Source organism: Anolis carolinensis, chromosome 6 (assembly GCF_035594765.1).
Source record: "Anolis carolinensis isolate JA03-04 chromosome 6, rAnoCar3.1.pri, whole genome shotgun sequence".
NCBI lineage: Eukaryota > Metazoa > Chordata > Lepidosauria > Squamata > Dactyloidae > Anolis > Anolis carolinensis.
The window spans coordinates 118,921,908-118,936,014 of record NC_085846.1 but is presented as its reverse complement, the minus strand read 5'-3'; the positions used below and the strand labels follow the sequence as shown (position 1 = coordinate 118,936,014).

Here is a 14,107-nt window from a genome sequence, read left to right as displayed (position 1 = left end):
ACAACCAATGCCGTATATTGCTTCAAAACAAATGAAAATAACGAATTAATAACGGTTAACTGGGAAAACGCATTATTTGAGCAAGCCTACTAAATATACATGTTCCTATTCTGACTTTTGTCCATTTTTGGGTTCTGGTCATTGACCGTAATAAAATATTTATATATAGCCTTCTAAAATGAAGACTTGTGGGACTTGCTGGGGCCATCAGGGCTGGTTTTGTGATCTGTGTCACATCGACACTTGGGGCAGGTGGTTGTATGGGGTGGATTGGGCTCCAGAACGTACTTGGGGTTACTTCGTAAAGGTAAAATGACTAAGATAGGAAGTAAATGAGAGACTAAGCAAAAGCTGCAGGGAAAAGCCTGCCAGTAGCAAGAATGGAGTTGAACAGAGAAGCCTGAGCGGAATGTGTGTGACTGACTAGTGTGTGTGTGTATGTGGAGGGGGGGGAGGTATATGAGGAAATGTGTATGATAGATGGTATGTAGGGCCGGTTCTTAATGGAGGCCCATGAGGCCGCCGCTTCTGGCGTAGCCCTTGCTGGGTGCTCTCAAAGCGGCAGCGGCGGCGGCGACCATTGGGTCGCTCGCCGGGGAATAAAAAGTACTTGCTATTCTCGTGAGATTTCGGCGAGATCTCGCGAGATTTCAGGAGATCTCGCAGAAATCTCACGAAATCTTGGCAGAATAGCAAGTACTTCCTTGTTCCACGTCGAGTGAACCCAGAAAATATTATTTTCTGTATGGAAAATGCCATTTTCTGCATTCCAGGCGCTTGCCTGGGAACAGGGTATCTAGTTGTGATTCTGTGCTGAGAACGACAGGCTTCTTCTGTACAGGCTCCACTTGAGGGCTTGGAAGGAATTGTCCCCTTTTCTGGGAAGGGGCTTGGCGATGTCCTTTCCCCCACACAAAAGGGGGTTTCTCTCCTTTCTGGGAAATGCCACGACTGTAGAGAAAGTGAAAGCGCCAGGGCTTTAGGACAGGTGCCTTGGTAAAAATAGCACCTGCTGAGTGTATCCCTTGCTATGTGCACTGTGAGCACATTGGGTGGGATGAGCAAAAGATTTCAACAGCAAAAGAGATTTTAAAACGAGCTTAACGCCATACTTATAAAAATGTGGCATAGACACCAAGAAAGAGCTCAAAAGACCTGGGCCTCCAACGTTGGAACTGGAGGTCAACTGTTCCCGGTAATGCTGTGGAATTTGAAGAGGGACAAATCGAGGGTGAAAGGGAGAAATGTGGCAGGAGGAAGGTGTGCCAAGCAAACCCCTCTCGGGACCACCTTCCTTCTGGAAATGTATGATCTCACTGTGAAAGAAAGACCATGCGGATCCAGAATAGGTGTGTGGAGCCCCCAGTAGTGCAGCGGGTTAAACCACTGAGTTGATCAAAAGTTCAGCTGTGATGGTACGCCCGAGCCTTTGGATAAACTATAGTGTCTGGCTTTCCCCAGGAACTATCTGTATACCTTCTATTAAGATCAAAACCCTTAACATACAGAGGCACTTTAGGCAAGATGTAAGTTAACTGAAACGAGTTTACTGGAAACAGGAAGAAAAAAGGGCTAACTCCACCGGGGACGACTGTAAAATAGCTTAAAACAATACATTACAAAAGAAGATTTGGCTGGTTGCAGTCATCTCTCTGGGATCCTTGAAAGTCCACTCTCATTCCTATGATTTGTAGTATTCCGAGGGCAACAAGCCAGAATGAGCTACAGCTGTGTCCCCTTTTTTTGCATCAAGCTCCCAGGCCTCCCCACCACCCCAGACCCCACTCTCTCCTCTATAGGCGATATTTGATTCCACTCTCATTCCTATGATGCCCTCCCCAGTGAATGTGGGTGTATTGGTATGACTGTGCAGAATCCATAAGGATTGGCTGGGAGGGGGTTTTGACCTTCCAAAAGGAGAAGGCTTGGCAATATCGAAATACATTCTCCTCTTCTCTTGCAAATGCCCTATTTGCTTTCACGGAGACAGGTGGGAGCTTCTCTTCTCCTTTCTGGGAAATGCTGTGACTGTAGAGAAAGTGAAAGTGACAGGGCTTTAGGCCCAGCTGTCCTGAGGACTCCAAGCAGCCTCTCTCCACCTTGGGCAGGGGCAAGTGCCAGGCCCATTCTGCTCTGTTTTCAAACAGAAGGAAAGTGGTTTTGCACTGGGATGAAAAGCCTGAGGAGGTGGGAGGGAGTCTCTGTAGCACCACTCTACACATCCCTTGCTCTCGGCCTCACTGCTTCAGACCATCTCAAAACAGGACCGGGAACAGATGAGCTGGAAAGTAAATTTCATTAATTTCTAAAAACTGAATTCCAGAATTAAGAGATTGATGAAGTGATTGGTTAACAGACACACACACACACACACACACACAGAGAGAGAGACTGAGACTGCAAAGCTTTGTTCTCATAGAATGAATTCAGTCTGACACCACTCAATGCTGTGAAAACCTGGCATTTGTAGTTTTACATAGTCCTGAGCCTCTTCTGCCAAAAATGGCTGGAACCTCAACAAACGACATAGCATAGATCCAAGGCAGAGCAAGTGTTGCCAAACTGCATTCATTTTTCCAGTTTAGATAAAACCTACAACTCCCAGGATTTCATAGCATCCAGACAGGCCAGTTTAAGGGGTGCCAAACTGTTATTCCTTCTGAAGTGTAGATGCACCCTCACCTGGATGAGAGGAGAGCCGCTCAGGCAATAGCCAACTGCCACAGCCTCTCTGGACATGTGTGTTCTTTCTTATTTGCACCTTCTGCCATATTGACCTTCCTATTTGTATTTTGGATGCTTCTATTTTGGGAGAATTCCCTAACAATATGGAGGGGGGTATATAGGATCTTAAACTGGCTAAGTATATAAATTAATATAGATTGATTCTCCCAGAACTGGGACCAGAACTGGTTTGAATTTTGAATTTTTAAATTTTATTTTGGAATATTTCATATACAACATGAGACTTCTTGAAGATGTGACCCAAGTCCAGAAAATACTTTATTTTCTTTTTCATATACAGCCTTTAGCCTGAAGGTACTTTTATAAACAGCATTTTCATAATGTTCAGCATGAACCAAATGCTAGCATACATCGAACCATCCTAAAGCACAAGTGTCATTCTCTCAGCCACCGATACAGGCAATTTTGGATTTCCAGAGAAGATGTTCAACCATTACAGGCATAATATGGAATTTAGACCACAATCTGAAGGTTCAGCCTGGCAAGCGTTGCTAACCAAAATTAATAATCAGAGTTCCAGATTAAAGACTCACCAGGAAGCAAAGACAAAAAACAGAGGCTTTAATGCAAGAATGGGCTCCTGCCCAAAATTAGAAACATGCATGAAAATGAGCTGCACATTGTCCACATTTGAATTGTCCCTCCCCTTTAAAATAGAATAGATTTAATAACATTATAAGAAAAAAGTGGAATGAAATATAATACATAGTTATGAGGATAGAAGAGAGAAGCAAGGGGTCTGAAGGTGGCGGAGCTTGGGAGACTTCATGTAAGAGGAAGGGTGCAGCTGTATTTCATTTTGTCTTGTTGCCCTTGGAAAACTATCAATCTTTTTAAGGAGGTGGTCCTGTGTTCAACAACACACATATCTCAATACATTTTTTTCAAAGCTGTGAAATCCACATTCACGCGCTTCTAAGGTAGTGAGATCTCTTCAGTATGGACCAGTTAGTGGTGAATGTTTTCTCTTTATAAGTCTTTATGTGAAAAGAGATGCACGCTGAGTCCAACCTCATTGACCCACACTGATTCCAAGCCGCAAGGATAGCATTCTGAAGCCGATAACTTTCAACGTTTCCTGGCTCTCCGTGGCCCCCATTCACAGGGGTCTTCAGGGTTTTCTTGGGTGCTTCCAAGGCTCAATGGGGTCTATGGGGAAGGAGGACCACCTGCCGTCTTCTCCCTTTTGAGAGGGCCATTCATTTGGGACATCTCTCTCCAGGATGGGTTTCCATGGACGTCTGATGGGACCGCCCTGAACAAGGAGACAACAGGATCGGGTTGGAGGAAGTTCTCGTTCTCCTATGCTTCACCTTCTCCCTTTTGCTCATTTCCACATTCTGCCCATTTTTACTGCACTAGTTTATATACCCAGCATTCCCAATTGTCAATGGGACCACTGCCCACCAGAGGGCTGTTTTACCTAGCAACAGCCGATTTTTCAAACAAACCTTTCCAATGCTAATTAGGGTGATTAACTGAAAGATTAGCGCTGGCTTCCAACTGACAAAGGACTCTTGTCACACCCTGGACTCTCCACAGATATATATTTACCTTCCTTGCCTAGTTTATCCATGCCTCACAGCCTCTGAGGATGCCTGCCATAGATGTGGGTGAAACGTCAGGAGAGAATACTTCTGGAACATGGCCACACAGCCCGAAAGAGATACAACAACCCAGCCGATTTTTCATCTGGTCACAACCGACCAGCTCCATTATCTTACTTTCCCCTTGATCTGGGCCTGAGAGGGGTGGTTCTTTTAGTTTATGCCACTCAATTATTTTAATTTGGGCCAAGTTTTAATCTGTCTGCCAAGTTTCTTCCAGATCCATCGAGCCAGATAGGAGTCTGTGTGGTACAAACAAATCTACAGACTTGACAGCTAGATCATCTTCCAGTTCGGAAGGACAATCGTGGGAGTTGAAGCCCAAAAGGACAATCGTGGGAGTTGAAGCCCAAAAGGACAATTGTGGGAGTTGAAGCCCAAAACACCTGGAGGGAGGACCAAAGTTTGCCCATGCCTGATACAATAGAATCCCGATCTCAGTTGGCGGTGTCTTTGGAAGCATGTTCCCCCAGAAAAGAGACCCTTACCCCAGAGCTTGGGGACCCCTTCCCTTCGTCCTTCCTCTCCGGGGTCTTGGTGACGGCGGTGCTGTTTCTCCCACAACACCCTCTGCAACGGTCCTGGGTGGCATTGGGTCCTTGGTGGCCGCCGTTAAGCTTCACCCAGAAAAAGGAGACGCCCTAAAAGACGAGAGGAAGACCAAATGAGAGCCAACGCCGGCATCCGTAGTCTGCCCTGTCCGCAGTTCAAGGGCCAAGAGACAAACATAGAGCTCACAATAGGCTGTGCACAAACATTACGAATGCGATCAAACTATACAAAGAGGAAAAGGACACGTATTTTATGAAGGAAAATATAGAGTCACTAGCTGTGCCCGGCCACGCGTTGCTGTGGCAAAGTGGTGGTGGTATCGGTTAAAACTTGTGGAATTTTTATTTGACGTTATTTGTATTTTTTTAAATTAATTTTATTGTCACTTATCTTTTTTATTTATTATATTTTATTATTTTGTTGTATTATTTTTAGTCTTTTTGTTATAGTATTTTATTGTATTAATTATTTTAGTGTTTTTCATAATTTTTTATTGTATTATTTGTATTTATTTTTTATCATTATTTTATTAACACTGGGCTGAGTGGGTTGCTAGGAGACCAAGTGGGCGGAGCTTAGCCTTCTAACTGGCAGCAATTGGATAAAAACAATTATTCCTCTCCCTCTAATTAGGAATTTATTTTTCTTTTCTTTTTGTTGTATCAACCTAGAGGCATGGATGAGGGGTTGTGATGTCAATTTTTGAGGTTGTGGGGTGTTTACTTTTGTTGTTTTGTCCGCTGCCGTGATGCCATCACTCTTTTATATATATAGATAAGAGGGAAAATATACTGTATATACTCGAATATAAGCCTAGTTTTTCAGCCCTTTTTTTAAGACTGAAAAAGCCCCCCTCAGCTTATACTCGGGCGAGGGTCCTAGTTGGCTTATATTTGGGTCAGCTTATACTCAAGAATATAGGGTATATTTATTATTTTTCTCTATTATTATTGTTATTATTACACTTATTATTTTTCTCTATTGTTGCTACTGTTACATTTATTTTACTCTAAATTTATTATTTCACCCTGATCTTATTATTATTATTATTGCATTTATTATTTTACTCTATTATTACTTGTATTATTTTCCTGTATTTATTATTATTATTATTACATTTATTATTTTACTCTATTATTATTAAAAGGATACATAAGCACATTTACATTGAAGAAGATGAGAATAATGATTGGATCAGAGTTGGACAGTCTTATCTTAAATTTGAGCTTTATGTAAATATTAAAAAACATTTAACCTACTGATGCCTCAATTAATGTAATTTTATTGCTATCTATTTTTATTTCTGAAATTTACCACCCTCGGCTTATACTGGAGTCAATGTTTTCCCAGGTTTTTTTTGTGGTAAAATTAGGTGCCTCGGCTTATATTCGGGTCAGCTTATACTCGAGTATATACAGTATATGGCTTTTGTGAAGGGAAATGCTATAGTAATAGGAGGGGAAAATAAAGAACAATACATAGTAATAAGAGGGGGAAATGCAAGTGATGGAAAATGCATACTAATAATAAAATGGAAATTATATACTCCATGTTAATTATATTAATCATACAATCATAGCATTGGAAGAGACCAGAAGGGCCATCAAGTCCCAGAAAATCCAGCACATTTATGGGAGAAATCAGGCTTGGATGACAGACCTCCAAGTGCCTCCAGTCTTACATTACTAATTATTGCAAAGATATTCCTTTAAAAGGAGGTTCTTGGTCATATTTAATCAATATTTAGGAGGTTGATATTTACTCACTATTGGGGAAAATGGTATGCCAAGAATAACATGTTCATAAAATAGTGGTTCCTTGTTTCTCCCAAGCAATGTGCAATATTATTAAGGAATGCATCACTTGCAAAATAACAACAATAACAACAACAACAGCAACAACAACAACAATAACAACAACAAGGTCCAATCAGTAAGAAGCTGTCTAGCAGGAATTGCATTGGTTCAACTAAATGATGTTATGGTTAGAATTTCATGATCCAAATTTAATTTGGAATTTCCCATTGTTTAACCCTATCTGTTATGATTTCATTTTAATTATTCAGAATTACTTGGGAATGTTCCATGGGTAGTTAAAAATATGCAATAGAAGGGTAATATTATGGTTGAATTTGAATGATGCAGATTAAATTGGGAATAATCCATTGGGTGACCCATTCTAAGCCATGCATGGATTTTGGTTTCATGGATTGAACTGGATACCAATCTTGCAGAATCCCTTCCAGAACCCCAGGCTATGAAGCTTTAATTGGGAATTATCCATTGTTTAACCCAACCTATGATTCTTGATTATGCAGAATTAATTGGGAATGATCCAATGGGTGATAGAAGGACAACACAACCATGGTTATGGGTAACACAACTAATGTTATGGTTGGATCTGAATGATGCAGATTCCGTTGGGAATAACCCATTGGATGACCCATTCCAAGCCATGCAAGGATTTAATTGAGAAGGAATCCCTTCCCAAACCCCAAGTGAAGTGGTCTCTCTGGCCACCCAGACCTTTCCTTTGGCCACTGTCCATGCCTGGAGCCATGCCCACCTTCCCAAAGTCCAGGGGCCGGTCTGACCGCCGCATTGGGGTGTAGGCGCCCGGATGGTGGTGTCCCTTGGTGGTGTTCCTCTTTGGCGGGTGGGGTGGTGGGGTGCCTCCCAAGGACCCCGAGTCCCCCTTCGAGGGCTGGTTGGGTCAAAGGGGGAAGGAAAGAGAGGTTAAAACCATCCTATGGCTGGGGTGTTGTGTGGCTTCTGGGTGGTATGGTCATGTTATAGCAGCATTTGCTCCTGACATTTTCACCCAGAAACCACACACCCCAGTGATTCCAGCCATGAAAGCCTTCAACAATACATCCTACGGCTGCCCCCAGATTCAGCAATGACCTGCCAGACAAGCGTCGTGAGACAAAACCCAAAACTCATCTCCTCCGACAAGCTTATCCAAGTGAAATTATGAATCTGGAAGTTTGCATTGAGTGCTTTTGATGCATGTTAATTTTATTTATTTATTTATTTATTTACAGTATTTATATCCTGCCCTTCTCACCCCAAAGGGTATTCAGAGTGGCTTACAGAACACACATACGGCAAACATGCAATGCCGATTAGACAATTAACAAGGACAGACAACACAAACAGAGGTAAAGGTAGGTTTTCCCATCTTATTTCCAGCATCTTGGAGGCTATGCTCAACTCTGGCCATGTGTGTGTCTGTGTGTGTATTCTGTCACTCCATCTTCTGTGTTGAGGAGCTTTCTCCCAATCAATGTCTTTAAGGATGCCTTTATTACCTCCCCACTAAAAGCAGTACCTATTTATCTACTCTCATTTCTGCTTTCGACCTGCTAGGTGAGCAGCCGAGCTGGGGCTAAAGGCAGGTGCTCACCCCGACCCGGGCTCGAACTGCCAACCTTACAATCAGCAGGATCTTTCTGCAGCACAGCGGTTTAGCCTGCTGTGCTAATCCCGGCCCCTTATATATGCTTATATATTTTATATGCTCTTTTTACGGGTTCTGAATACTCTTTGAATTCTGTTCGATGTTGTTTCTTCCCTGATCCACAGCAGGAGGCAGATATGAAATAATAATAATAATAATAATAATAATAATAATAATAATAATAATAATAATAATAATACCGTAATTCTTCAACTCTAAGATGTCATTGATTGTAAGACACACATTACTTTCAATGCCACCAATAGAATAAAAGCTTTATTTGTATTTAATCACCTGTGATTCTACACGGACTCTGCTTTTAGAGATATTTATATGGAGGGGGTGGTTAGAGTTGACGTAATATTGTAAGAATCATACTAATGACTTTGAAATATTTTCTTATGGTGACGCCATGGACTTTTTATGGTTGTTTTATGGCGAAGCCATAAATTTCATAAGGTTTTCTTATGGTGATCTCCACCAATTTTGTAGGGTTTTATTTTGGTAAACACCCCACACTCCCCACCCCAGAATTTATAGTATTCTCTTAAGAGGACCCAATGAATTTTATACATTTTTCTTTTGTTGACCTACCATGAATTGTTGATCTACCATATAGGGTTTTCTTTTGATGTCCCTCACACGGATTTTGTAGGGTTACCTTATGGGGAACGCATGAACGTTGCTGTGCTTTTCTATGGTGACCCCATGGATTTTGTACAGATCTCTTATGGTCAACCCATGAATTTTATAGGGTTTTCTTATAGTGATCTACATCCATGTTGTAAGGTTTTATTTTGGTAAACACACACACCCTCCCCACCCTAGAATGTATAGTATTCTCTTAAGGGGACCCAATGAATTATATATGTTTTGTTGACCTGCCATGAATTTTGTAGGATTTTCTTTTGATGACCCACCATATGCATTTTGTCGGGTGATCTTATGGGGAGCCCATGGATGTTACTGCGCCTTCCTATGGTGACCCCATGATATTTGCAGGGCTCTCTTAGAAAAGGACTACCCAAAATACTCCCTCCACCTCTTACCTGCCGGCTTCCATTGTGGTCAGGAAGCCGAGTCCCGCAACATCCCCAACAAGCTCCATGGGTTCGGTTGGCCTCCCTCTCCTGCCGTGGGGCCTCTCCTTCTTCCCCAACATCTTCCAGTTTACTCTGTATGGAGCAAAAGAACATATCGGTGTCACCTGTGGCCTAAGGCCAGGAAATCCGCTCCGGATTCTAGTGCGAACTCTAAAGGGACTTAGATGCTGATCCGTAATCCCCAAAATAGATTCCAATACAGAGTGGAGCTATCCAACAAGGCCTCCCAAATGCAAACTGACCACCCAAGAGCCACTGGTCAGCTGCTGAGCTTTGCCCCAAATGCCAGCCAGCTCCTCTGCATCTATCTCTTGCGCTGTGGGCACATTGTGGCATCATGCAACTGCCGGATGGACACTCACCATATTTGCCACCAGGCCTCTGCTCAGGGCCGAAAAGCTCCCGATGCGGTGCCTCTGGCGCAGGGTGGTCCTGGGAAAGCGGGAAAGGGCCACGTCTCCCTTCCGAGGGTCTCCCTGGAAGAAGGAGAAAGAGAAGATGTAGAAGGAGACGGAAGAAAAGTGGGAGGAGAAGGAGACAGAGGAGGAGGAGGAGGAGGAGAAAGAAGGGAAGGAGAAAGAGGAGATGAAGAAAGGAGGGAAGGAGAAAGAGAAGGAGAAGAAGGAAGAGAAGAAGAAAGAGATAACGATGGTAGAGACGATGATGAAGAGGAGGAGGACAAGAAGGAGGAGGAAAGGGAGATGATGAAGAAAAAGGAGCAGAAAGGAGGAGGAGGAGGAGGAGGAGGAGGAGGAGGGGAAGGATGGGGAAGAGTAGAAGGAAGAAGAGAAGGAAAAAGAGACGAAAGAAAAGAAGGTGAAGATGAAGGAGGTGAAAGAGGAGGAGGAGGAGGAGGAGGAGGAGGGAGGGAGGGAGGGAGGGAGGGAGGGAGGGAGGGAGGAAGGAAGGAAGGAAGGAAGGAAGGAAGGAAGGAAGGAAGGAAGGAAGGAAGGAAGGAAGGAAGGGAGGAAGGGAGGAGAGAGAAGGGTAGTGGGTTAAAATCTCTGAGTATGCCATAGTTGTGCCTTCACATCAGAACTCCACTGCTTTTTATTGCATGCTGGGTCTATCCGAGGACAATACGAATAATTATTAATAATATAGAATAGTGTGAATAACCATTATGATGCCTGCCATAGATGTGGGCGAAACGTCAGGAGAGAATGCTTCTGGAACATGACCAGACAGCCCGGAAAACTCACAGTGACCCAGTGATTCCAACCATGAAAGCCTTCGACAACACATTTGCACTGCTTTTGCTATTATATATTTATTTATTCATTCATTTGTCCAGTATTTCTATATCTATCCCAGCTTTACCTCCTAACTGGAACTCCAGGGAGCTTACAAAAAAAAGTTCCAAACCTCCGCTGCTTTTTTTGTCATAGCAAAGAAATGCTGTGTCTATTCAAGGGAGGATAATGTAATTCTTAATCCCATATTATAATGTGTTTATAAATTATTTATTTTGGTGCTGTTGTTGTATTCTACCCCCCCCCCCCTTAAACTGGAACTCAAGGCAGCTTGCAACAAAATGGAAAACAAATGGACCCAGAACAAAAAATATGCAAAGACATAAGTAAGAACATGCACATGGAATGACACACGAAAACTGCAATTCGAATGGAATCAAACTATCAATAGTATTAAAACAATTTGAAACAAATCTATCAAGGGACAAAAGTTACTACTTGAAGTATTATATATATATATATATATATATATATATATATATATATATAATCAGGAGTACAGTAGAGTCTCATTTATCCAAGCTAAAGGGGCCGGCAGAAGCTTGGATAAGTGAATATGTTGGATAATAAAGAGGGATTAAGGAAAAGCCTATTAAACATCAAATTGGGTTATGATTTTACAAATTAAGCACCAAAACATCATGTTATACAACAAATTTGACAGAAAAAGTAGTTCAATACGCAGTAATGTTATGTAGTAATTACTGTATTTATGAATTTAGCACCAAAATATCACGATATATTGAAAACATTGACTACAAAAATGCCTTGGATAATCCAGAAGCTTGGATAAGTGAGGCTTGGATAAGTGAGACTCTACTGTATCAATAGTATTAAAACAATTTGAAACAAATCTATCAAGGGACAAAAGACACTATTTGCAGTATATTTTCTATATATATTTTTATCAAGAGTTGTTGTGACATGGTGGATTGAATATTGTAGTATGACTCTGGAGAAGAGGGTTCGATTCCCACTCAGCCATGGAAATCTATGGACAAGTCACACACTCTCGGCCCCGGAAAACCACTTTAGGGTCTCCCTAAGTCAGAAATGTCTTGAAGGCACGAAACGGCAAGAATCAATATTCCCTAGGAAGAGTTTCAGATGTCACAAATGTCCCCAAACCCGTCTCCACCTCCACATCGTACCCACCTCTTCCTCCAGAGAAGACCCTCCGGGCTCAGCCCCATGTCCACAACCAGGGAAGGCCACAAGCGTGAAGGTGGTGGCCACCAAGCCCAAAAGCAGCCGGGATCTCATCCTTGAAGGTCCTCCTGGAAGGTCTCCCTGGGCCTCTGCTCCCGCTGTGCCTTTCCAGGCCCCTTTGAGACATCGGAGGGGAGGAGACACGGGTCCCAAATCCCTGGTTAAACTTTAGCAAATGTTCCAGAGAGAAAGGGATTGCAGACCAGAGGAATCCCTTTTGACACCGGCCCCCGTTCCTCACTCCTCTGGGATTTTTCCATTTGGCACAGAGGTGACCTTCCTGACTTTGGGGTTAAGGGAAGGGCGCAAAAACCTGGACGGAGGAGCAAGGGAAAACTGCGGAAAAGGAAGAAAGGGGACCTGGGAATGGACAGATTCAAAGTAGAGCCTTAAAAATCCTGTTCCATTGAAGCTTTGGAAGGATTTCTGTGCAGAAAAGTGAAAAAAATGAGTGGCCAGCGGATCAAACTGGACTGGTCCTTCCATTAGGGATGGTGAGGAGGTCAGCATCATCCAGGCCATAAAACACACTTGAAAATCTCATATCTGGAATTCCAAAATCTGAAATTGTCTACCTGAGTGGCTGAAAGAGAAATGCCTTTCCTTTTTGAGGTCCAATGGACACACATTTGGTTTCAATCACAAAATTATTGAATATGTTGTGTCTAAAATGGGCTGCATAAAGTGTACAGGATGCATCAATGAATGTCATGTTTAGACGTGTGTCGCATCTCCAAAATATCTCATGATGTAGTTCCAAAGTTTGCATTTCATGTCCCATCTGCAAAACATCTCATGGTAAAGATGCAAAGTTTGCAATCCATGTCCCATCTCCAAAACATCTCATGATATAGATGCAAAGATTGTGTTTCATGTCCCATCTCCAAAATATCTCATGATGTAGATGCAAAGATTGCATTTCATGTCCCATCTCCCAAACATCTCATGATGAAGATGCAAAGATTGCATTTCATGTCCCATCTCCCAAACATCTCATGATGAAGATGCAAAGATTGCGTTTCATGTCCCATCTCCAAAACATCTCATGATATAGATGCAAAGATTGTGTTTCATGTCCCATCTCCAAAATATCTCATGATGAAGATGCAAAGATTGCATTTCATGTCCCATCTCCCAAACATCTCATGATGAAGATGCAAAGATTGCTTTTCATGTCCTATCTCCAAAACATCTCACAATGTAGATGCAACATTTGCATTTCATGTCCCATCTCCCAAACATCTCATGATGAAGATGCAAAGATTGCATTTCATGTCCCATCTCCCAAACATCTCATGATGAAGATGCAAAGATTGCGTTTCATGTCCCATCTCCCAAACATCTCATGATGAAGATGCAAAGATTGCGTTTCATGTCCTATCTCCAAAACATCTCACAATGTAGATGCAACATTTGCATTTCATGTCCCATCTCCAAAACATCTCATGATGAAGATGCAAAGATTGTGTTTCATGTCCCATCTCCCAAACATCTCATGATGTAGATGCAAAATTTGTACTTCATGTCCCATCCCCCAAATATCTCATGATGTAGATGCAAAGTTTGTACTTCATGTCCCATTTCCAAAACATCTCATGATGTAGATGCAAAGTTTCCAAAATCTTAAGAAATCCCAAACACTTTTGGTCCGAAGCATTTTGAATAAAGGATGCTCAATTTGAATTTTGCCATTTCTGTTTCAGTTGTGAAAACAGGACAGTGAATAAAGCTAATGAGAAGAAAATCAACTCCTTTGAGAGATGGGGATGAAGGAGAGTCCTGCAAATACTTTGGACTTCTAAAAAGACCAATAAATGGGTCCGAGAGCAAATTGAACATCTCCCTATAATCATTACTTCAGACACAAACGGTGGCAAAGGGGAAAGGAGAAAAAGAAAGGGTAATTAATAATAAATGAATATCTCATCTGCCTCCTTCTTCCAGTTGGCCCTCCATATCTACAGATTCTGCTTCCATGGATCCAACCAGCCATGGCTTCAAACTACTTGCATTAAAACACACACACACAAACAAACAAAAACCGCAAATCCCAAAAGTATACCTGGATTCTGCCATTTTCTATAAAGGATGCCATTTTACTACACCATTGTGTATAATGGGGTTTGAGTATCTCTGGATGTTGGTATCCATGGGGGTGGGGATGGAAGTGTTCTGGAAC

The 14,107-nt window shown here is 42.2% G+C and overlaps 1 protein-coding gene across 2 annotated transcripts; it reads right to left on the bottom strand.

Moving 5' to 3' along the window:
- Window positions 1–2,985: 2,985 nt before the first annotated feature.
- LOC103282325 (uncharacterized) lies at window positions 2,986–12,088 on the bottom strand. Of its 2 annotated transcripts, XM_062957124.1 has the most exons (6): window positions 11,875–12,070; window positions 9,829–9,942; window positions 9,413–9,538; window positions 7,470–7,607; window positions 4,841–4,993; window positions 2,986–4,000 (listed from the first exon to the last, which is right to left on the bottom strand). In XM_062957124.1, exons 1-6 carry the CDS (start codon window positions 11,980–11,982, stop codon window positions 3,857–3,859), a joined length of 783 nt encoding a protein of 260 aa, XP_062813194.1. In that variant the 5' UTR covers window positions 11,983–12,070; the 3' UTR covers window positions 2,986–3,856. The 2 variants fall into 2 exon arrangements, with proteins under 2 accessions (XP_062813194.1, XP_062813195.1); XM_062957125.1 differs by lacking the exon at window positions 7,470–7,607 and having other exon boundaries at window positions 11,875–12,088.
- Between the last annotated feature and the right edge of the window lie 2,019 nt (window positions 12,089–14,107).

Bases quoted from the DNA above. Each gene is read 5' to 3' on its own strand.
- LOC103282325 (XM_062957124.1), bottom strand. From the start codon at position 11,982: ATGAGATCCCGGCTGCTTTTGGGCTTGGTGGCCACCACCTTCACGCTT. The intron at 4,994-7,469 runs GTGGGCATGGCT...CTCGTCTTTTAG, and splicing joins GGCCCCTGGACTTTGGGAAG to GGCGTCTCCTTTTTCTGGGT. The intron at 4,001-4,840 runs GTAAGGGTCTCT...CTCCTTGTTCAG, and splicing joins AGGGGTCCCCAAGCTCTGGG to GGCGGTCCCATCAGACGTCC.